This window comes from Astatotilapia calliptera, chromosome 17 (genome assembly GCF_900246225.1).
Source record: "Astatotilapia calliptera chromosome 17, fAstCal1.2, whole genome shotgun sequence".
NCBI classification, from domain to species: Eukaryota; Metazoa; Chordata; class Actinopteri; order Cichliformes; family Cichlidae; genus Astatotilapia; species Astatotilapia calliptera.
The window spans coordinates 13,355,987-13,377,754 of NC_039318.1; the positions used below are offsets into that span (position 1 = coordinate 13,355,987).

General features: G+C 39.7%; 1 protein-coding gene across 3 annotated transcripts in view; it reads right to left on the bottom strand.

Moving 5' to 3' along the window:
- Nucleotides 1-263: 263 nt before the first annotated feature.
- Nucleotides 264-21,768, bottom strand: part of jak1 (Janus kinase 1) — a 30,156-nt gene continuing 8,651 nt past the window's right edge. For 2 of the 3 annotated variants that reach the window (XM_026146093.1, XM_026146091.1), the window contains exons 3-25: nucleotides 20,318-20,441; nucleotides 16,852-17,002; nucleotides 16,304-16,467; nucleotides 15,900-16,168; nucleotides 15,028-15,143; nucleotides 14,398-14,580; nucleotides 13,732-13,889; nucleotides 13,354-13,468; nucleotides 12,669-12,867; nucleotides 9,907-10,016; nucleotides 9,490-9,642; nucleotides 9,302-9,389; nucleotides 9,082-9,209; nucleotides 8,799-8,937; nucleotides 6,418-6,569; nucleotides 6,109-6,259; nucleotides 5,206-5,294; nucleotides 4,644-4,836; nucleotides 4,265-4,389; nucleotides 4,006-4,178; nucleotides 3,286-3,403; nucleotides 2,725-2,835; nucleotides 264-1,974 (exon numbers count right to left, since the gene is read on the bottom strand). In XM_026146093.1, coding sequence (XP_026001878.1) covers nucleotides 1,834-1,974; nucleotides 2,725-2,835; nucleotides 3,286-3,403; nucleotides 4,006-4,178; nucleotides 4,265-4,389; nucleotides 4,644-4,836; nucleotides 5,206-5,294; nucleotides 6,109-6,259; nucleotides 6,418-6,569; nucleotides 8,799-8,937; nucleotides 9,082-9,209; nucleotides 9,302-9,389; nucleotides 9,490-9,642; nucleotides 9,907-10,016; nucleotides 12,669-12,867; nucleotides 13,354-13,468; nucleotides 13,732-13,889; nucleotides 14,398-14,580; nucleotides 15,028-15,143; nucleotides 15,900-16,168; nucleotides 16,304-16,467; nucleotides 16,852-17,002; nucleotides 20,318-20,441 — 3,350 coding nt within the window. In that variant the 3' untranslated portion in view covers nucleotides 264-1,833. Of the gene's footprint in view, nucleotides 1,975-2,724; nucleotides 2,836-3,285; nucleotides 3,404-4,001; nucleotides 4,179-4,264; nucleotides 4,390-4,643; nucleotides 4,837-5,205; nucleotides 5,295-6,108; nucleotides 6,260-6,417; nucleotides 6,570-8,798; nucleotides 8,938-9,081; nucleotides 9,210-9,301; nucleotides 9,390-9,489; nucleotides 9,643-9,906; nucleotides 10,017-12,668; nucleotides 12,868-13,353; nucleotides 13,469-13,731; nucleotides 13,890-14,397; nucleotides 14,581-15,027; nucleotides 15,144-15,899; nucleotides 16,169-16,303; nucleotides 16,468-16,851; nucleotides 17,003-20,317; nucleotides 20,442-21,768 lie in introns of those variants that run through there. The other variant, XM_026146094.1, reaches the window with a different exon arrangement.

Consider the following 21,768-nt stretch of genomic DNA (forward strand, 5'->3'; position numbering starts at 1 on the left):
TGAATCTAGAATTTGCTGTTGCTTATTGCTTTGTAAACAGCTTCTGCTTTTTAAGTATGTGGAGTTTATTTTGTTTTGTTTTTTTCTGACCTGAAATATACATTAGATTTTGCAAAAATTTTATATCACACTTACATTGATATTGTTTTACTGTGAATAAGGTCTTTCTAGAGCAATCTTAGCATGCCTACTTGCAAACTGTAATGTACAGAACCAGCTGTTTTCAGAAGGTGATGATACTGAATTTGGACTGACAGACAAAACACGACACAAACATTGATTTTATTTATTTTTTCATGGTGTATTTATGGATCATTTTAAATTCCATAAGTCATACTTACATCTTTTTTTTTTGAAAAATATATATTTCTTTTCTCTTATTTAGAGCAGAAGGAATTGTCTTTTACATTCCTAAATAAAATGTGGGCTGAAGCACATCCCTCTCCTGTTGTTGTCGCCTTTATGTAGACTCTGTTTCTGGGGTTGTTATACATGACTGAGCGCAAAGTTTCTGGCTGCATATCTAAAGCCCTCTGCTCAAATGATACAACATACACATGGATAAATGCACGTATACACTGGAAAATGCACAGACGACATGAGTGTTGGAGAAATTATACTTTTTTAGCAAATTGGGGGGGGAAAAGGCATGCACACAATGTATAAAATCACCACTTTTGCTTTTGTTACATCATCTAAACTTCCTTCACAGACAATCCACAGTAGTGAGAATTGGCTCTAAAATGAGTCTATGTATTTGATATATAATATTTGTGGTTCAGACTAAAAGCCCCATAACATCAGAGAAAAGGAAAAGTATAGTTGTACTGCCCTCAAGTGCCTCTCGCAAGTATTGTACTCACAAATAACAGTCGACTGTTAAGATATAACCGATCCATCCGTTACATCGAAAGAACACAAAAAATAACAGATTTTCTGTTCTTGTGCAAACGCAGTGCTTGCATTTTTTCAAATGGTCCACAAAATTCCCAAAAGATTTTGTTTAATTTTTTTGTTAATCAGGAAAAAAACGTGAAATTACAAGTAAGAACTGATGGTTTTTAACCGTGCAAATATTTAATCTGTAAAACAGTCACAACAGTGGGGTGGAAGGAAAAATGCTGACCGACTACTGGCTCTAATGACATGCCACTTTTCTGTGACTGCATGTGCACATCACGAACAGCAAATCCAGATGTTTATCACACATAATTCCTAGGCTCAAATCTGGCAAGTTTCTCCCAAAAAGAGGAGTCCATAAAACAAAACAGCAGTGGCACAAAACTCTGAAGCCACAGCTTGGATATCTGTGGTTATGTTCCATCTTCTTTATCCCATCCATCCATCCATCCATCCACGTGAGGTTTTCTAGCGTGATTTTGCCAGCTATCCATCCCAAATAAGGCTGTGATGTAACCATTAAATGCAGTCATAAAAGAGTCCCTTCCTTGACCTTTTTAAAAAAATCTTTCCATTGTCCATCATCAAGAGTCCTGCATAATTCGAAGGTCTTTGGGCCACAAGACAGTGCAAATCGTTTATAATATTCAAGACAGCTGGAAGTAAGCGATCAGGTCATGTAGTATACAAGAGGGCTAAAATATTTTTCTAATACTCTTAATTGAAAACACAAAATCTGAATATATGTGAAATAAAAACCTTAAAAAATATAGCAGACTATGGCATGGTAGTTAAAAGTTTAAACGTGAGTATGAAGGAGCGTGACTTTACAATAAAGCTGCACAAGCAGATGCTGATCTGAAGGAGGGGCGGGGGTCAGGATCTCCATTTGCATCCAGACTGGCAAGCAAAGTCAGCTTCACTGCAAGCGCCTCAGAAAGTTGGTTGGCTGTTTTGTTGCTGCTGCTGCTGTTGGGCGAGCTGTTGAGCGGTGGTGAGCTCCTCAATCAGGCGCTTGAAGGTGATCCTCCTCTCGGGTGACTGCTCCCAGCATCTTCGCATCAGCTCATACACCTGTCAGGGAAAAAGAAACGGCAATCAAAAGAAGTTTTGTTAAAAATTAAAAATCGAACAAAACTGCAGCAGCTCTGACTCGCTACACTTTTACATCTGATGCTGTTAGGTTTCCTTGGACGGCTGCTTAAATGCCTGCAACCTCAGTGTGACCTGACAGCATGTTAAAACTCACTGAATCATTTTGATTTAACATAAAACCAAAGATTACAATTAAAATTGTTCACTATTTAGTTCTGCTTAAATAGGTTAGGAAAGAAATGAGTGCCCCTTTACTGAAGTATGCCATAAAAGCACAGTGAAGATACTGCTATGATTAGCAATATTTCAGGAAGTCAATCCACATCTCGTGTAAATCAGACATTTCTACAGAAACCGACATCAGCAGTTTCTGTAGAAATGTCTGAAAAAGATATCTAAAAGCAGCATCGGTGGTTAACGGTTCTTCTTTAAAGAGCGAAGTTATGAAAGAAACACAGTTTGTGAGTGAAAAACTGGTGATTGCAGTAAAAATGACTGGATTATGAGTAAGAACGTCTCAATTTTGTACTCAACAATGCACAGATGAATGTCAACTATTTAAGGTAAAAAACTCCCAATGAATGAATACAACGCATCACACATTAAGAGGCCCATATTTACCTTCTCTTGAAGCCTACTGTGGCTGTTGTTTTTCTTTCAATATGCTGTATTTGGATTTGTGTAAATAAAAACAAAAAAAGCCAAATCATTACCGCTGGTAATACTTACAGAGTCAGGACAGTCTTTAGGACACGGCAGCCTCTTTCCTTCTTGCAACACCTTCACCAATCGGATGATAGTCATCTGACCATGAGTTTTACCAATCATTTCAAGGAAGCACTGAGGGTAAGGACAAGGGGAGATTACAAAAGGAAAATACGCTACACTTTCTCTACTTTCATTTAGATGTGGGCCATAGAAATACAACTTTAGTCATAGCAGTGTTGAACGTGCACACTCTGTGTTGCAGGTTTAATGGCTTTTATTTTCTAGCTTCCATAATTCTTCAGTCTTTCTAATCTGTGCAGGTTTATTAGTTAGTGCTTCTGGTAGCAGCAAAAAGCCTGATGTAAAAAGATGTTAATGATAAAATGAGCTCTTAGCACTGGCTCGAGCTACTTTGGAAAGCTCACAGTGGAGTCTATCATCTGCCACTCTGGCCAAAGACCAACACCATCTGCTACATACAAATATGTGTGTGCCGTTTACTTTACACGACTGGCACAGTATGTGTACTTAATGCAGAGTCGCAGATAGGAAATATTAGTAATGAAAGTGCTGCACACTTACATTCATCGGGCTCTTGGCAGAGTCGCAGTAAGTGAGGAGTTCATACATCGTCACCCCAAAGGACCAAACATCTGAAGCGAGGTAAAACTTACAGAGAGTCAGACACTCGGGAGCATACCTGAAACACAAAAAGCATAAAGGCTCAGTCACTGTGACAGTTCCTTCTTCATCCTTCCACTATACTGAGAGGTTACTGAGCAACATATAGTGTCCTCAACTGTATGTTAACAGCAGAGCTAAATCTAACACTTGTGTCGCTGTGGGACCGTCACAAGGTTACGAAACCTGAGAGGCGCAGACCCGGCCCAAACAGCACCTAAGCATGGCTTGTGCCAACGAATGTGATGTCACTTTTGGTGACGTGTGTGCGAGTTGGACAACAGTAATAGTTCACCACTATTAAACAGTTTTCTTGTTATTTGTTATCTTATTTAAAAAATAATAATTAAAGCTGCTTTAGAGATTAATGTCCTCATAGAATAAAACAACTCGGACTGACATAGTGTGCATTTTTCTGTCATTTTAGTGCAAACACATCCTTGAGGCTTAATTATCTGCCAGCTGACACCAGAGTCAATATATTGCTAGAAAGAAGAGCCCATATGCGCCTTTTTTATATTAATCCTATCAATCCATTTCATTTACCATCTGACACCCCGCCCCCACCACACACACACACAGGTTTTCAGCTATTATCTCTTTGTTGTCCTCTTGACTTACCAGAAAACAGGGCTGTCATTCTCGTCCTTGACTGTGTAATAACCTTCGTTATCTTTGATGCTCTTCGTGAGGCCAAAGTCACCAATCTTCACAGTCGTCTCGTTCTCCATCAGCACGTTTCGGGCAGCCAGGTCACGGTGGATGTAATTTTGAGATCCCAAATAGTCCATTCCCTAAAATGAATTAAACACAGTGTCATGTTTCATCAGGTTCAGAGTGACCAAAAGGAATTGAAGGAACTGAAGAGAAGGTGCATTACCTTGCATATCTGCACAGAGTAGCTGAGCAAGGTGGGGATGCTGATCCTGGCTCTGTTTCTGGGCAGATACTCCTTCAAGCTGCCCAGTGGAAGATACTCCATGATCAGCTTAATAGCCTGACCACCTATAGATTCATAAAAACATGCAGTCAGACTTTGTGTATACATGATATTATGTTTGAAACACTTGTTGCTGGTCTGAAGGTTTACTCCAGAATCTATTTATGGTCTTCAACAACAAGTATGTCCTCGCTCAATTTATAGAGTCAAACTAAAAGTTAATTTCTAATATTCGGTTATGTCAGTTTCTCTCTCAAAAACTAACTTTAAAAACACATTCAAAATCTTCAATATCATCATCATGCAGTGGACAGAATACCTTCTTCTTGGGAAATGCCCTTATATTTGACTATGTTTTCATGGTAGAGATCCTTCAGGATGTCGATCTCTCTGGAGAGGTTGTTACTCTGCTCTTCTCGGTTCTCGGGCTTCAGCGACTTCACAGCCACCATCTCGCCCGTTCGGTCCCCCCTAGGGTCGTAGCGGCATAGCTCCACCTTACCAAAGTGACCCTGCACGAGAAACATGAAACAAATTTTAAGTACTGAACAGCAGACAAACAACTACATGGGAAACTTCATCCATTGGCTCGTTTAGTTCATCTAGTTCTGTTATGCTCAGATCACAGGGAAGCTCTGAAGGTCCTAGGGATAGATGGAGGCAGATGACCTGCTGTGGTGACCCCTAAAAAGAGGGGCCACTGCAATATATATATTTATATATACCTGTAAGCTTACACCCACTGGACCAAATAAACTTATATTTAATAAAGCCATTTTTCATGTCTGGTGCCAAGTTTTTTGTGCGTCAGTCTAATTACTAACAAAATGAATCCTATGATTGGCTCAACACGAATGAAGCTAGACACAGCAGCACTGTACCTCTCCCAGATCTCTGATCTTCCTGAGAAATCTCTTTTCAAACATGGTGGGGTCAACATCTGGTGTTGGCTGGGGTTTGATAGAAGGGTCTGAAAGAACAAAAAGAGACAAATTCATTAGGCACACTGAGTACAGCACATCTCTCTCACAGCACATGCACGCTTGTGTCATAGGAAGTCCATTGTGGTCGACAGTGTCGACGTTTTCACTAGAACTCTGTGTGGTTATGTAATTACCTGTTTACTCATGTTTCCACAGAAATGGCTACTTCTGGCAGGACAATACATCACTCAGGCAAAACTTTTTACGTGTCATCATTTTGAATATTTACCTAATTCTAACAAAAAATTCAAACAAACAAACAATACTCACAAACAGTGAGAAATATAGTAGCTTGAAATATTTTTGTCCCTTAGGGTTTCATTATATGATAAAACTGGCTTGAGTAAAATGGGTTGCAGTACCCAATTCTAACCAGCAGGTGGAAGAAGAGAGTATAATATCCTGCCATGGGGCCCATTTGAGGGGCTGATCTCTGACAATGCACCCAGTGAACTTCCTCAAGAACCTCTGAGTAGTGTAAACAAGTCTGTTCACAGCCTGCTACTCCATGAGATAGAAAGCATGCTTCACATTCAGGTACCATGCCGATATTTAAAAAACAAAACAAACAAAAAAAGATCACAATGTTTTAACTTGTACTTCACTTGTTTTGTAGTCTTATGCAGTGTTATTGGCTTAAATTAAACATTTTTCAACTCTGAGCATCTAGAACGAATAAAAGCTGGACACAGCAGCAATACGATGACTGAAATCTAATGCTGCTCAGGTTTCATATGTGCAGCCTCTTTATTAAAGTGTAAAAACTGGTTTTATATGACGTACAGACATACTCGGACATACTTTTTTCTATGAGCTGATCCATCTCTCTGACAATAGCCCTGAAGAAAGGTCTCTTCTTGGGGTCATAGTTCATGCAGTGGGTCATGAGTTCAGCTAGCTCTGTGCAGTCCGGGGTGGCCAGTTGGCACTCTGTTTCATAAAATCTCTCCTTCTGCTCAGAACAGACATGAAAACACGTATGAACAAGGTGCTGCATGAAAACTGACCAGTCGATACGGATGGACAGAGATGGTTAAAAAAAAACAAAAACAGAAAGAAACCGAGGGACACTTGGTTGGATGATCATCAGTGCTTGTGTGTGCTCTTTACCTCTGTAAGCTTCTTGTCTTTGAGGGGAACCTCGCCATCATAGCAGATCTCCCACAGAGTAGTACCAAATCCCCATTTGTCAGCTGCGACACCCAGTGACGAGGCATTCCTCACACACTCTGGAGCAATCCACGGGATACGATGCACACACTCTGCACAAAGTGGACACAAACAAACTCCACTTTGTTTAAAAGTTGCACTTGCAGTTTCAAGTTTCATGAAGTAAAAGCAAAAAAGAAACCGTGAACAACATGTTTTTACTTAATTATCAAATCATGTTATCATCCTCAGGCTCTAACGTCACCAGTTTGTTCTTGATAAACGGCTAAAACCCCCAAAACATATGCATGTGTGTGTGTGAGTGTGTATGTGTGTGTGTGTGTGTGTGTGTGGACTTTTCACACTGTAAAAGACATCTTAGGGCAGGTTATGCGTCTACACACTCACGATGCCCCAATTTCAAAGAAAAATAATTAATTACAGTCTAGCTCTGACAAGCCAGCTGGCAGGTAGCCGACACAAAATGTTAAATTGCTGCTTGAAGTAAATTTTAAAAAAAGGCTTTGTATTGGCCGGCTCGGCTTTGACTGGAAGACGGGCTAAATGATTGGCTGACCTCCACTAGATAGATAGATGAGCAGTGTAAGTACTAAGAGGTCAAGAAGGAAAGAAATGGCGGGGGAGCCGAACAGATATCTGAGCGGGAAATTACATAATTGGGGGGGGGGGGACGACAATGGATTAGAGGGTTTTGAGCAAAGTGATCTGAAATTGCTGGGAAGCACTGAAGACTGCTCCCAGTGGGTTTCTGAGCACTTTATCCATTATGTTCAATCAAATCCATGTACAAGAACATCGATGTCTAACTGGAAAACCAGTTGATCAGTAAAGTGATGGAGACATGGGGAAAAAAACGGTAAAGTTCCGGGAACAAATGGTGAGGGAGGAGCCTTCCCAGGAGAATATGGCAGTGGGCATTTGTGCAGAAACAGTTCTAACTGTTCTGTGGTTTATACAAGCGCACTGGGTCATCACACAACTTATAACTCTTGCAGAAAAGCAGAAACATAAGCCATTTGAAAGTAGACATATCCTAGTTGCGCTGTCTTCTCTGATCCAATACCTAGCCTTAAATTATGGTCAACTACCTGTGCTTCATCAGAAATATGTTCATTTTGTATCTTTTCTATGTTGAGTGGAAAGAAAATGAGGGCACGACAGAAGCAAAAAGAGAGAAAGCTAACAGTAGTCACCCCACATTTAAGTGAAAATTGTTTATCAGATAAAGTGTCACTCAAGCAAGCCAACATTGATGTGTTGTCGTTTTCGTAAATTTTGTGTCCTGGTTTGTTTTTAAACTGGTTTCAATGCCAAATTAAACATCATCTAATTATGTTTGCAGTTTTAATCCTGATTATTTTGGCTTAAACATACAGTTTGTAGTAACAAGACTAACAGTAAGAAGACGGTCTGACATCAGTGTCGTGCGGAAAAACACGTTGTCATGAATGGAAAAAGTAAATATGATAATGGATGAGGATGAGGAGGGTCTAAGGTAATTACTTAGAGCAAGATGGCCCAGAGCCAGCTTCCTAGTGCCTGTATTTAGCACAGAGCCTCGCCCTCTTGTGTCAACTTCCTTACTGCTTGTGATTCCACCCACTTGGCCACGACTGGAGGCTTTGTCCCCACAGCGAGCAAAGATTGTATCCATCTTGATGCACGCTCAATCATCCACGTAAGGAAATACCAGAAAGTTGATTTTGTGGGAGAAACGTTTCGTAACTCACCTCAGTGATTTCCTCAGCCTCAGCTGACTGCAGATTTCCCCAAGCTCATAAGTACTACATTTGCAGAATGACCGAAAGTAACACCCCCGACGTGAGGCCAGTTTCATGATCATTAATATGCAAACTGTCCTGACCACTGATCAAAGGTCATGACTAACATTCACAGAAAGTTGGGGAATGGCCACAACCACAGCATTGTAAGATGGCCCCCTCCACAGATCAGAGATGGCCATTTCCTTCTGTGTTGTGCTTAGCCAGAGATTGTTTGATTTCCCCATCATTGGCTCTTAGCAGCATGCACTATACTGCTATACTATTGTATTACTATATTAGTCACCTGGATGAGAGGCTGAGTGAAATGTTTCTCGGACTGAAAATGCTACATAAACAACTTTTAAGAAAGATACTACACATCCTTTTTCTTTATAGATTGCACAATGACTTTCTGACACTCATCCACTGGTTTTACTTTCAGTTACAGCTGACTAGAAAAGTGGAAGTTACTGTGAAATTTTCCATGGCAGCTATTCTGTAACCATTTAAGTTTCATTTTTAGTAATCCAAACTGAGCCTGTCTGTATGTGGACTTACCCTCTCTAGTGAGCACTGTGATTGGTATTCCTGGGTCGCTGAGCTTAATGAATGGCCCTCCTTCATCATTACCGAGTCCGTCTCTGGCCAGCAGTATGTTCTTAGCACACACAAAGCCATGGACCAGCTTTTTGTCCTCCTACAACAAACACGGGACAGAACACATTTTCGTCCATAATCAAGAGGATACGCTTTCACATTTAATAAAAGACGCTAATATTGACATTAATCCATGGCTAAAAACAAGTTTTCATGGACTGTGTCTTTTGTTCTCCTCTCTTACCAAGTAACTGAGGGCTGATGCCAACTGCAAGGCCACCTGGAACTTCCACGATGTGCTGAGTGGAGTCTGTTGTCTCCTCATAAACACATCCAGTGGTCCCAGCTGGACAAACTCCTCCACCATGATATCTTATGGTACACAAAGAGAAAGGTGTCAAAAACCTTAGCCACAGGAATAAGAACCTCATTAGACAACCACACCGCTTCTAATATGCACTTACTCTCCTGGTGGTGGACACACACTCCATAGAGCAGCACAATATGTTTATGGGACACTTGTTGCATCTTACTGGCCGTTTCAAAAAAAGCCTTTCAACAGAAAGACAAACATTTCAGTATGGTTAGATGTTACAGGATAGATACAATTTGATGGAATTTTCTGGGATGTTCCACATCTTTAGGAGCTCACCATGGAGATGTCCCTGTGTCCAGAACCCAGCACCTTTAGGACCACCTTGACTTCCTGGAAGGATGTATATCCTGCATCATCCTCCTCCTCACCCTTCACCTTCAGAGTGCCCGAGTAAATGTTGGTTTTTGTACCTATACCCAGGTGCTCCTCCTGGTTGACACAACAGAGAGCCCAAAAGATTATAGTGTAAAGTATTAAAGCAAAAGTATACCTCCTACAAGAAAGGTTTTTGCAGCATTTTATTACAGGTTTTTCAAAAACATCGTAACTCTCATTTCCACATACAAAAAAAACAGAGCCCGGACTATAAAATGCGACGGAATGCATTTAAAATAATGTAAAAAAGTGTAATTCTTTGATTTATTTAAAGAATAAACAAAAAAAGGAAACTAACACAGAAGAGAGAAGGAGTACCTGTTCAATGTCCTCTTTGAGAATGCGTGGGAAGCTGACTTGATTGCCTGGCATGTGTCTCTTAGGGGCTGATGCTCTGTTTTTGGTGGCCACGAGGAGATTTGAAATCTCTGTAACATAAAGAAAACAGATTTGATTGTAAGCATTACATATTAAAAAGATATACTTTAGATTCTTATTTTTGCGAACAACTGTGTGCCCTCATATAAAAATGGCCTGTCTGTCTGTTCTGTATTTATCATTTTAAATTCTGTTTAGAAAACTTTAAATCTACCTCTGTAGATGCTTTAATATATTTAATATATTACATATTATTGATATTTAATAAGATAAAACTACCATGCCTTTATTATCAAAATATACAAATATCCAATAACATTAAAAGTATAAGCAAGAATGATTTTTACAGTGAAGTATTGTATTTTACAAATGTACAGATGATCATATAGGCCCTGGCGTTCTGAATGAAAGAAGAACCGTGTTTAAATGTGGTAAAACGGGCATTCAAGAATTACGTCAATGTGGCAATGACGTGAACAGATATTCGTATTCGGCTACCATACTGATTCAGTTTATTTTTTGTGTATACAGAGACATGTGGGAGGAACAAGTGAAGATGTATCTTTGTGCCTGTTACCTATATGCATGTGTGTTTGTGGGTGTCTACTGCTGTGACAAAACCAACGCACTGTGGTTTAAGGGGGAAGAAAAAACCCAGCATCTGTGCTCCATCATTTCGGAGAGCATCTCGAGCACTATTCTGTAACATGCAATCTGGGTTTCATGCTAAAAGCCAAACACAGCCTGCACCCACATGTCCCATCAGATATTTTATATACTCCTCTAAAACCTCGCCTTAATCTAGATACTTACAAAGCAACACATACTCACCCACTCTTAAACCCTGCAGCATTTTTCACAATTTATCTTACTGTCAGAACAGATAAACAAAAACCTGCATAGAGCCAAAATAACAATAAATAAGTCAACTGCATGCTGTTCCCAGGAAGTGAGCATATAAGGGTGTTATTGTGGTAGACAGAGCGTTGTGTAACACCTTATAAATATTTTAGCAGAGACAACACAGCAACTTCTGTCTATTGTCTTCCTCTAAAGCTCATCCCGACCAAAGACTAACCGAAAGCAGCCAGCATTTAGATGACTGTCTGAACCACAACACCCTGAACAAACACAAGCAGCCCAACACATCCATGCATAAATGGCTCTACCTTTCCCTGAGTGAAGTAAACACAAGAGCACTAGATTGGCTCCGGAAACCCACATTTACAACTCTCTTCCTCTCTGACACCATTTTACAGAGACAAACACACACACACCTGACCAGACCTGCTTCCCTTCACTCTCAGTGAGTCACCTAAACTTCAACAGCAATCCACAACTTAGAGTCTGCACAAAGTGCAAAACTGTCTTTTGATGTAAAAAAAATATACTGTTGGGATTCACTATAAAGCTGCAATGACAAATTTCAAATTAAAGTAATTAAGTAATTAAGTATTTCTATTTAAAGAGTAGTCCATGAAGAACGTGTCAGAAAGCACCAAAGCCACTGCTCATTGTTCCTCAGCAGTGCACACTCACAGAGCTCTGAAACATCCGAAACCAATTTTCAAGCTAAGCCATTATTATGACTTAGAATGAGCTAGAATTACGTCTCAATCTTACAATGATTTGTTGCCCAAAAGGTGGCTGTGAGTCACCCATGAAAAAAAAAAAAAAAAAAGGGAAATGCACGTTGAATTATTGATATAACTCGGGCAGGACCTCCTTGGATGAGGGTGTCTAGTGATAATGGCCGAAACCCCCAATGAATCCAAGGTCCACTGCTGATTATGTGTCCCACAATTTTTATATTGTATTCTAGATCAGATTACTAATCCCGAAACATAACCAAGTAAGGTAAAAAGAAACTTAAAAATGCCAGAATAGCTTGTGATAAAAGACTGAAACACCCTGTGAAGTTGAGGCACACAACGATGTGTCCCACTGGTAAAGTTTCCGGGCTGCCATTCCTCAAGACTGCTCAGTGTTCTTCTTCACATCCTGAGTCAGCTTAATCTAGAGACCAGCTGCAATAATCACCAATCGTACATGCAGTCTCCATAAATTTCAAACATTCTGACATTGTTTTTGTGTTTTCACCAGCTTCTCTTAGGTCTAATTAAGTTTTTGACCTGCTAATTTGCACCAATCTTGGCAAAACAGACTGATCGTTACTCATGTCTGTGCTCATATTTTTGTCTATTGTCAGTAGATGACACGCAGTTTTTATAATTGCGGTATCATGCCAATATATCCTGAAAACAAATATAAATCTAGCTTTATATCCCACTGAAAAAGAATGACTTGTTTCCCTGAGCTTTATAGGTCGAAAATCTGTTGTATGTCTGATCCTACCCAGTATTAAAGTTGGAGTTTGCCTTTTATGATGATGATGATGGAGAAAAGAACACACTGCATAGGCTTAACTGTGCCACATGTTTTACATGTACAATATGTATGAAAAAACCTGCTGTGAACCAGTGAAATTACTTTATTGTGTCATTAATTCAACACTGTTAAAATTACCATATGCAGTAAGACTGTGCATTAAAAATAGTCAATTTACGGATGTAAAATGCAGAGTTCCTATTCGTGTGTTTGTGTTATTATTCTTGTCTTGAAAATAATAATGTAAATTTGCAATGCTGTGAGCTTGTCTTCATTTACTGTGAATGCCATTGTTTATTTTTCATTAAGCTTACCTCTTGGCTGTGGGGGGCAGCAGCGGACCAACTGGAACTGAAGGTTGTCGCTACGCAGATTCTGGCCCTCCAGGTGCTCAAGCAGCTCCTTGAGAGTGGATTGTGATGTATCTGTGCCGTGTAGAGTGAAGGAACTGGGGGTAACCTCAATCTGGAAGTTCTTGTATTGGCGCACAGGACGAGACTCCCTCAAGTCAATCTGGATGAACAATAAACAATTTTTTCATTTTAAACAAGTAGTTCTTTTATCAACAATCAACAATTAAAAGACCCTCTATGAGCAAGCATTTGGTGACAGTGGGAAGGAAAAACTCCCTTTTAAAAGGAGAAGACCTCAGCCAGAACTAGGAGCAGGGAGGACAGCCATCTGCTGCAACCGCATGAGATTGAGAGAAAAGAGAAGAAAGCAGAGAGAAAAAACCCCGACAAACTATGGAAAAGGGCGCCAGAATTTAACAATCGCTAATTCTTCAGCTTTCAATTATTTTTCCTAAGCTTTTGAATGGCAAACAGGCTTGTAGAAATTTAACAGAGACCAACAAAGATGGCTGTGTGCTTGAATACATTTGAGGTCTACAGTGGTCCCCTCAACCCAAAATTGCTGTTCTCATTTAAAAATTAGTAAATAAAATTTAGGTAAGTAGTGTTTTGTGAATTTGTCAGTTAATCAGTAGATCTATAGTACCTCACTGCAAACCACAGTGATGATGATGTACTGGTATTCAGTACAGCTCCAGCGCAGGATGTAGGCGCCCTCCTCATTGCCCTCCTGGCGCAGTTTTTGGACGGCGTACTCCGTACTGCAAAAAGAAAAACAACGAGACATTTGATTTAACTGACCTGACCGGAGACAGCTGTTCAATCAAGATATCCCAGAAATATTAAGCTACAAGGAAAATTTGATGGAGGTTCTTATAGGAGCTTCTACTTTGACATTTTTCAGCCTGCGATGTGACTTAATCACCTTGTCCAGTAACATGACATGCAACAAATGATGAATTTGTTTGATAAAACTGCATGTGGCACATTCTCATCCTCCTCAAATAAAATTGCCAGTACAAACCTGATGGGTCCGTGGCAACCATTGGTGATGTTGTGTACCACTGAAGCCGGAGCCACCTCCTTGCACAGGTAGTGATGGGCATCCACAGTCAGCCTGAAGTACCCGTCCACAAGGGCTGCAAAGGACAGAGCCTCTGCCCTTGTATCCAACAGCAGCTCCTGAAAAGTGCAGAGACATCCAAAGAGTGATGAAGGAAAGCAGGAAGGGAAGAAGTAATCAAAGTAGCAGCTATTACAAACACTCCACAGCACTCTCGAGCCCTGTAGTATGAGCAGTGATGAATGACAAACTCAAATTTAATTTCACAATTAAGTATGATAAAATAATTTGTCATGGCTAATAAAATGTAGCGAGGCGCCATCTTTGATTTGGCAGGTGAAAAAAACAATACAAAAACAAAAACACAACCAATGTAGAGAATGCAAGAAACAAGCTACAGGGCTTCTCAACAATGAATCCTTATACAATTCTTATTTAAGATATTATTAATAACACTTTAATTGCAATTTCTGGTTTTACTTATAAATGAAAAGTTTTAAAATTTTAAGTACGCATTTGAGCAAACACTAAAGGAAAAACACACACACACACACACACACACACACACACACACACACACACACACACACACACACACACACACACACACACACACACTAGTCTCACCATCTTCTTGTTGTCCTGTTTATAGATGGTGACCATCGCCTCTTTGATGACAGTATGCGTGATCTCATGGAAGTCACAGAAGACCACCCAGCCTTCGTTTGCATCTTTCTTTTTGTCAGTCTTCTGTTTTGCATCATGTTTGTTCTTCTTTGACTTTCCTTTTTCTCTACAGGCCACAGACGACTGTTTACAAAGCAAACAAAGCAAACACACGGATATAATTTTTTCTTAGCCAATCTGAAAATGCTGCATCACCTTTTCAAAGTCTCAATGACATTCTGTAACAGATCTCAGTGCATCAGAGATGTATCGAGTGATTAAGCGATGTTAAAATAAAATGTTTTACTAAAATACTTTAAATATTACAATGTTTGACATTTAATATTTCTATTAAAGCCACTGATTACATTTATCAATTTTGCACACATTTCCTAACTTACTGAAGTTTGTATGAACTTGTTAACACCCACCAGTAAGTTAAGTTTTCCTCATTTGTTTATAAATTAAGGCCAGATTAAATGGGTGTGCTGTCTCTGGGATTCTCAAATAACAGGTTAGAGATCTGTCCACTACTTGTTTGCTACTCAATTTACCATTGTGAAACTAAAGGCCCTTGAGGTTTTTACTCACTGTAGTGGGTTTCGTCCTCCAGGAAATACCAGTGGTGCCGGTAACCAGGACCTGCATGTCACGGCTTGCCTCCATGTTCTGACTCTGAGCGTGTCCTAGACTCTGATTATAATATCCTGGAAACAGGTAAACATAGCAAACGTATATTGTAGTAGTTGCATAGAAACATAACATTTTACACAAAGATTGTTTACAAAATAATCTGTTATTAACTATGGTGACTTTATGTTTAAAAGGGAAAAACAAACAAACAAACTCAGATCCCCAGATTACTTTCAGTAATCAGCCCTATAGTGTTTGTAATCTTCACATGTTATTTAGAAAAGTACGGGGTGTGGTCTACTAAGTAATAAGTGGGTTAATGTTACAATGTGTAAACATCCTCTTTCACTTTTGTTTTTTAGCCATTGCAAAAGTTCTCACTGTGTCTTGGGTATATTTGGATGTCAACAAGGTGCAAACCTTTTTTTCTCTCTCTTGCAGATCTGCTAGTGGGACACCACAGGGAGCCTACATGTAAACATACCAAACCACTGCCAACTATAGATCAATGCAGCTAATTAAACTACTGTCAGAGGACAGTAAAGACAAGCCGTTATCTCAGTTTTGTGGTAGAGTAGCAATTACAGTTTTCCTCATTATATGTATTATTCCCTGACTGGTCTCAAACTCTAACAGGGATTAACTCAGTAACTGTTTGAATCTTTCGTTACTCAAAATCTTCTGAAAAATTTGGGTCATGCTGGAAGTCAAAAAATAATATGCCAGGGTGCTTTTTTCTACAACCTGAGCTGTTGCATGTCACAAATCTGGAACACTCCCTGGGAAACTAAAATCATGATTAGCACCTTCTCACCACTCCAGTTACTTACCGTAGTAACTTCCATTGCAGAAGTCTCCCTCCTGAATTACACTAAGTGAAGAAGGCTCAAAAACCTCGCTGCCCATGCTGCTGACCAGACCCTCCAACGTGGCCAGGTACTTGATCTTCAGGTCGTATGTCGTGATGTTGCTGTCCTTTACTGTGCGACTGTTGAATTCAGTGAGGAATTTCTTGAACACGTTGTTGATGCGGATCCGTGTCAGAATGTTACGCTGCTTAATGTTGCGGTTCAGCGAATCTGGGATGAAACGTTTGTAGCTGGGAAATGGGGAGAGGAGGGGATCAAGACAGAATGCATAAACATTTTTGTCAATACAATAAAACACTGTGCTGCTGTCTGTATTTTAGTAGTAGGTGTCGTTTTTTTTGGCAATAATCAAAAAGCTGTGTTACCTGATTTCATGGGAAGCAGTGGACAGAGGCATTTTCTCGTTCATGGCGTAGTGAGTGATTGCAAGCACAGCCATGCCCAAACACTCGTTTTCTATCTCATGTTGCTCTGCCTCTGACTGGGGGCTCCTGAGTGGAACTACGCCAGTCTGAAAGTCATTTTGGCTCTGTGCAACAAATATACATTTATCCTTAGCAGATAATCAGACAAACAGCAAACACATCTGATCATAACAGAACTCTAATGGAAAACTGATTGTACACACTGTAAAAAAACCAAAAAAAAAACCAAAAAAAAAACCATGAGTACCAGCTGATGTTGTTTTAAAATGAGCTTTCATTGATAATGTGTTTTCATGGGATTTTAAAGTAAAACTAAGAAGAAAATAACACACCAAAAACATTCAAATGTTAAGTTGAGTCAAAGTGGATCTTTCTGTGATCTGAGATATTATATTCTTGATACATGCAACAATAAATGGGTAAAAGCTTGTGTATACAAAAACCAGTATAATAATTCAGGGTCTAAACTAAACCTTGCAAGCACAAACCTGAGTAAACAGGTAAGTCAAGGAGTCAGCATCCAGTAACGGTGTTCCCTCTGGTATTTTCTGTGGGCTGTTTCCTTTGAGTTTACTGATGCAGTGCCTCCAGACATACGGCTCTCCTTCAATGGAGCTATGCCAGTTTCTGAAATAAAACCTGACAGCAGAGAGATAGAGGACTGGTTAACAGCACAGCATAAATACACATGAGGGAATTTATGGCTTTGGTTTCTTCGTTTTTCTTTTTATGTGGGTCTGCATCACATTACTGATGATGAGTGATTGAAATGTAAAACTGTCCATGCTGACTTTTACTCTGTTACTCTTTTAATCTGTCATCTCCATTTGACTTTCCAGTTAGCGTTTCAGTGCTGGGCAGTGACACCACCATCTCAGGTTTGAGGTTTTGGTTTTTTGGTTGTTGTTTTTTTTCTTTTACTTTTTGACCCGTTTTCCTGTTTTCTCTGAAACGAAGCAATTTTAAAGCTAGCCTGTGCTTTACAGAGGAAATACGTGTACACCATGTATCTGTCTACATCCTTCAAAGAACAACAATAGACAAAGGGCAATGCACAAAACAGTAGTAACCTAAATCAAAGCAACACTGAAAAATGAATGAAAAGAAGAGTAAGAAGTAATAAAACAAATAATGAGGGCTCAATAAAAGGTCATGAATTTAATAAAACCTGATAAAACTGATATATTAATACTGTCAAATATGCCATCCGATATTCTCTAATATTACAACTTTTTAAAAAAAAATATCTGCATCTACGCTCTGTTTTGCTACTTTCTGACCTTATATAAATCTATCCTGATGGTATTTTTATCTTTGTGTGTGCTTTGTTTAGACCATGTTCATATCATGATATGATCATAATAACTCACTTGTTTTTAGGTGGCTGCACTTTGATACAAGAAGCTCATACAAAAAATATGCACCACAGTTAGGCTCTATGTACACTTGATTTTCCCTCTACTAGCTATTGCCAAAACAGAGCACAGATAAAGAGGAAGTGTAACTGACACCACAGTGGGGTTTTTTTCCTCTTTGCATGACATGCTACTCAAGTTGTGAGTAGCACAGTACAGTGGGGTAGTAGAGTCAAGTACAAATATGGCATTATTTTACTGGTTTTAAAAAACTGGCAAAATAAACTCTTCACTGAAGTATTCTTCACTGGGTCGAGTCTGTTGCAATACTTTGCCATTATCACGCGAAATGGTCGAACAAACTGCTTTCTGTTCCTATTTTTAGTTCCTTTTATAGCTGTTGTAAGACTATATTATTTTATGAGCAGCAAAACAACTCCCTCACTCACCTTGACCTTCAGCTGAGTCCTGTGTTGGTTTTCCTTTCTCTTTTTTTAAATAAGGTCTAGCAAATGTTTCATTTCAATTTGGGGTTCAAAACACGCCACAGTAACAACAAATTCTCGCTGCAAAAACTAAAGCTGTAATCCAGAAATGACCAAACTCCCCAATCAATCACAAATATATCATTTGGTCCAGACATTTTTATTCTATTCTATTATTGTGAAATATCTTATCCTATCGTCTTACTTAAAGAGCACTCGTATTTATGAAAAAATGTCTGATGCTGACAAGTTTTTGTTTTAAATCAGAGCACACAGAATGGCTTACAAGTACAGAAAAAACCATATAAGGAAGCAATTCTGCCCTATCCAGAAGTCTGAATTCTTAGCTTGTGCTAAACAAAAGTGAAACAAAATAATTTAGTCTTAATAGTGTCTTTGGGTTTTTGGGACATGGTTGCTTTAATACAGTTTGAACCACTGCTCTATCCCAACAAGCGAGGAGAGATTCCATACCTAATTGACAGTGTTCCTAGCTAGGAGGAGGCAAGTCAAGGTTCCCGTCTTTAATTTCTGCCTGAGTTGCAATGCCCAGATTCCAGCACCTAATATTCTGTCTGGCCTGTAAAGACTTGGTTGGGTCCCCTGACAACCCCCTGATAACCAGCTAGGACAAGTTGCATACTGCATGATGCTCTGAGATGTAAGCTATAATCTCGCTTTTTAGCCCATACCTCTTGAGTCAGGCTTTATCGGGCTCGGAGCATCATACAGTATGCAACTTGTCCTAGCTGGTTATCAGGGGGGTTGTCAGGGGACCCAACCAAGTCCCTCATATTAGCTAGGAGGGATTACAGCTTAGCAAACTATGTCGAGCTTAAAGTCAGAGTATTATGTGTTGCGAAAGACCACGTTAACCTGCCCCTGACCAGTTACGGTTTAAAATCAGCTGAAAGCACAAGCTGACTCTTTCATTTACGGCATGTTCTAAATACAGTCGAGTCGCTATAGGGGAAATATGTTTTATATGTGAAAACTGTTAAGCTGTACCTTAATAGAACCATAGAATTAATTACAAACTGTGTTGCATTGCATAATACAGAACACATGCTAAGAATACCTGTTCAGTCAATAAAAATAATTTCCCTTTGATCTTCTTTGTCAGGTTATGGGGCAATAATATTTCATTTTTAAATGTCTCCAGTTCAGAGCTCTAATGTGCAGTCATCACCTTAGCGAAAAAAACAAAACAAAAAAAACCCAACAATAGCCCCAAGTGCACTTTCAGCAATAAAATAATTAACATGAATGACCCATGAAATGCCCCTTTTTATGTGAGTATGCACAGAGCCTGAAGCAAATTGTGCTGCTTTACAGAGAAAGTTTATAATGTGAAACCCGTTGCTTCCTGCTGGGGTTTTAGATTTATCAAGTCAACTAAAGCAAAGAAAGCCTGGCAGTGTTTAACTTTATTTGCAGTATTCTCTTCTGGTATCACGAAATGTACACCCTCTGATACAATACAGGAAACAATTCACATATGATAAAAAATTAGAGTATTCAACTCCAGAGTAGGGATGGGTATCGTTTAGGTTTTATTTTATTTCTGCAAAATGATAAGCACCGTCCAGCCGCACGCACGAGGCGATACGCACTAACTCACTAATGGAGATTTACCACACCCGCAGTAGATGTGCTCGGTGTGAGGTTTTGTAGCAAGCTATCAAATACGGTGCATTTCTCGGCTTTAAAAAAAAAACGCTATGTGTCGCCAGGTGTTTCATCAGATTTGAGGTGTTACCTCCTTTGCACAGTATCAGCTTAAAGCACTTGTTGCAGGCTGCTGAGTTTGCATCTTTTGCTGTGAAGTACAGCCAGACTTTTGACCGCATCACCTTGGTCATTTTTGATCTGTAGCTCTGCTCTAAAAGAACGTACGTACCTGGGCCTGCCTACTATCCTTGGAAAGGTAAAATGATTGGCTAGAATCCAAAGTGTATGACATCTCAGGAAAAAAAAAAACAAGCACCGAAATGTGCGCTGCTTTTCGGTCTGGTTACTACCGTTTATGTCAGAACCAGTGCCATAATGGCACCGGATATCGGTACCCATCCCTACTCCAGAGCGCTCATTTGCTGCCGTGACATCATTCTTACCTCATGCGATAGTGGAACTTGATACTGGTTTCATCTGTGACCTCGAACTCGTAGTTTGGGGGATACCAAGTGCCAGTGAGCTCATCGTACAGGGCAAATAGGTTATGGCACAAGGGAGAGATAGCTGAGAGACAGAAAAGCAGAGGGGGGGGGGGGGGGGGGGATCAATAGTCAGGCTATTAGAATAATGACATTGGAAGAGGATTACAGCCTGTTTAAAGAGAGTGTTTAAGAGATATGGAATACAATCTGCTTCTAAACAGACACATAGAGAGCATAGACCACTATATCGTTGCAAAAGATGAAATGTTTTATGACTCGTAGAAAAGGCTCCACTCTGTCCATCTGTTGTTCTGACTTGGGATGTGCCAGTCTGATATCTGGATCAGATATCTGGTTGGATCCCGAATAGCTGGATAAGATACTGGAGACAATGCACTGATCTACAGCATTTCTATTCAATTCAGTTCTATTTAGTTAACTACACCATGCAACGGCAGCAGAGTACTGGCTGTTAGCCAGAGTGCTAACATAGCATGGAGGAAGCTGGCAGTAAAAGGACAGCAGTTGGGAGACATTTCACACTACAGAGCTACATTTGCACAGCAGCAACAACAGCTTTTATTTCGTATGTTTCATATGTTTTTACTTTCACCTCACACTTGGGTGAAAGTGAGTTGTTGCAGGTAAAAAGCTGCAATGATGATATTGATATCTTTCTTACTCCTTCTTACAGCCTCACATTTAAACATTGTTCACATTTGTCTGGATGTCACCAAAACTGAAGCTTCTGGTACCTTTCAATACCAAAGTTCCATAAAGTATCATGTATGTTCCTGGTTCTCAGTATCAAGTTTGAAATCCCACCATTGTGACAATGGAAGCTAGGCAGCTAACAGTATTATTGTTTAGTTAGAGAAATAAATGTGCATACATGTAAAGGCAATGAGACTGTTTAAGAGACAACGAATATAATCTGGTTCCACAACTGTGGTTCAGGGGGTTGGGAAGCTCATCTGTAACCGGAAGGTTGCCGGTTCGATCCCCAGCTCTTTCTGTCCTGGTCGTTGTGTCCTTGGGCAAGACACTTTACCCTACCGCCTACTGGTGATGGCCAGAGGGGCCGATGGCACAATATGGCAGCCTCGCTTCTGTCAGTCTGCCCCAGGGCAGCTGTGGCTACAACTGTAGCTGCCTCCACCAGTGTGTGAATGTGAGAGTGAATGAATAGTGGAATTGTAAAGCACTTTGGCTGCCTAGAAAAGCGCTATATAAATGCAATCCATTATTATTGTTATTATTTTTAAACAGAGACAAAAAGAAGTGTACTTTTGCTTAATATACTTTTCTGATTTTGACAAAATCTAAAACTTGACAGTCAGCATATGTAAGATTGCACGCAATAGGTATAAGATTAAAGCTAATCATTATTAATAACTTTATGCTTTTGT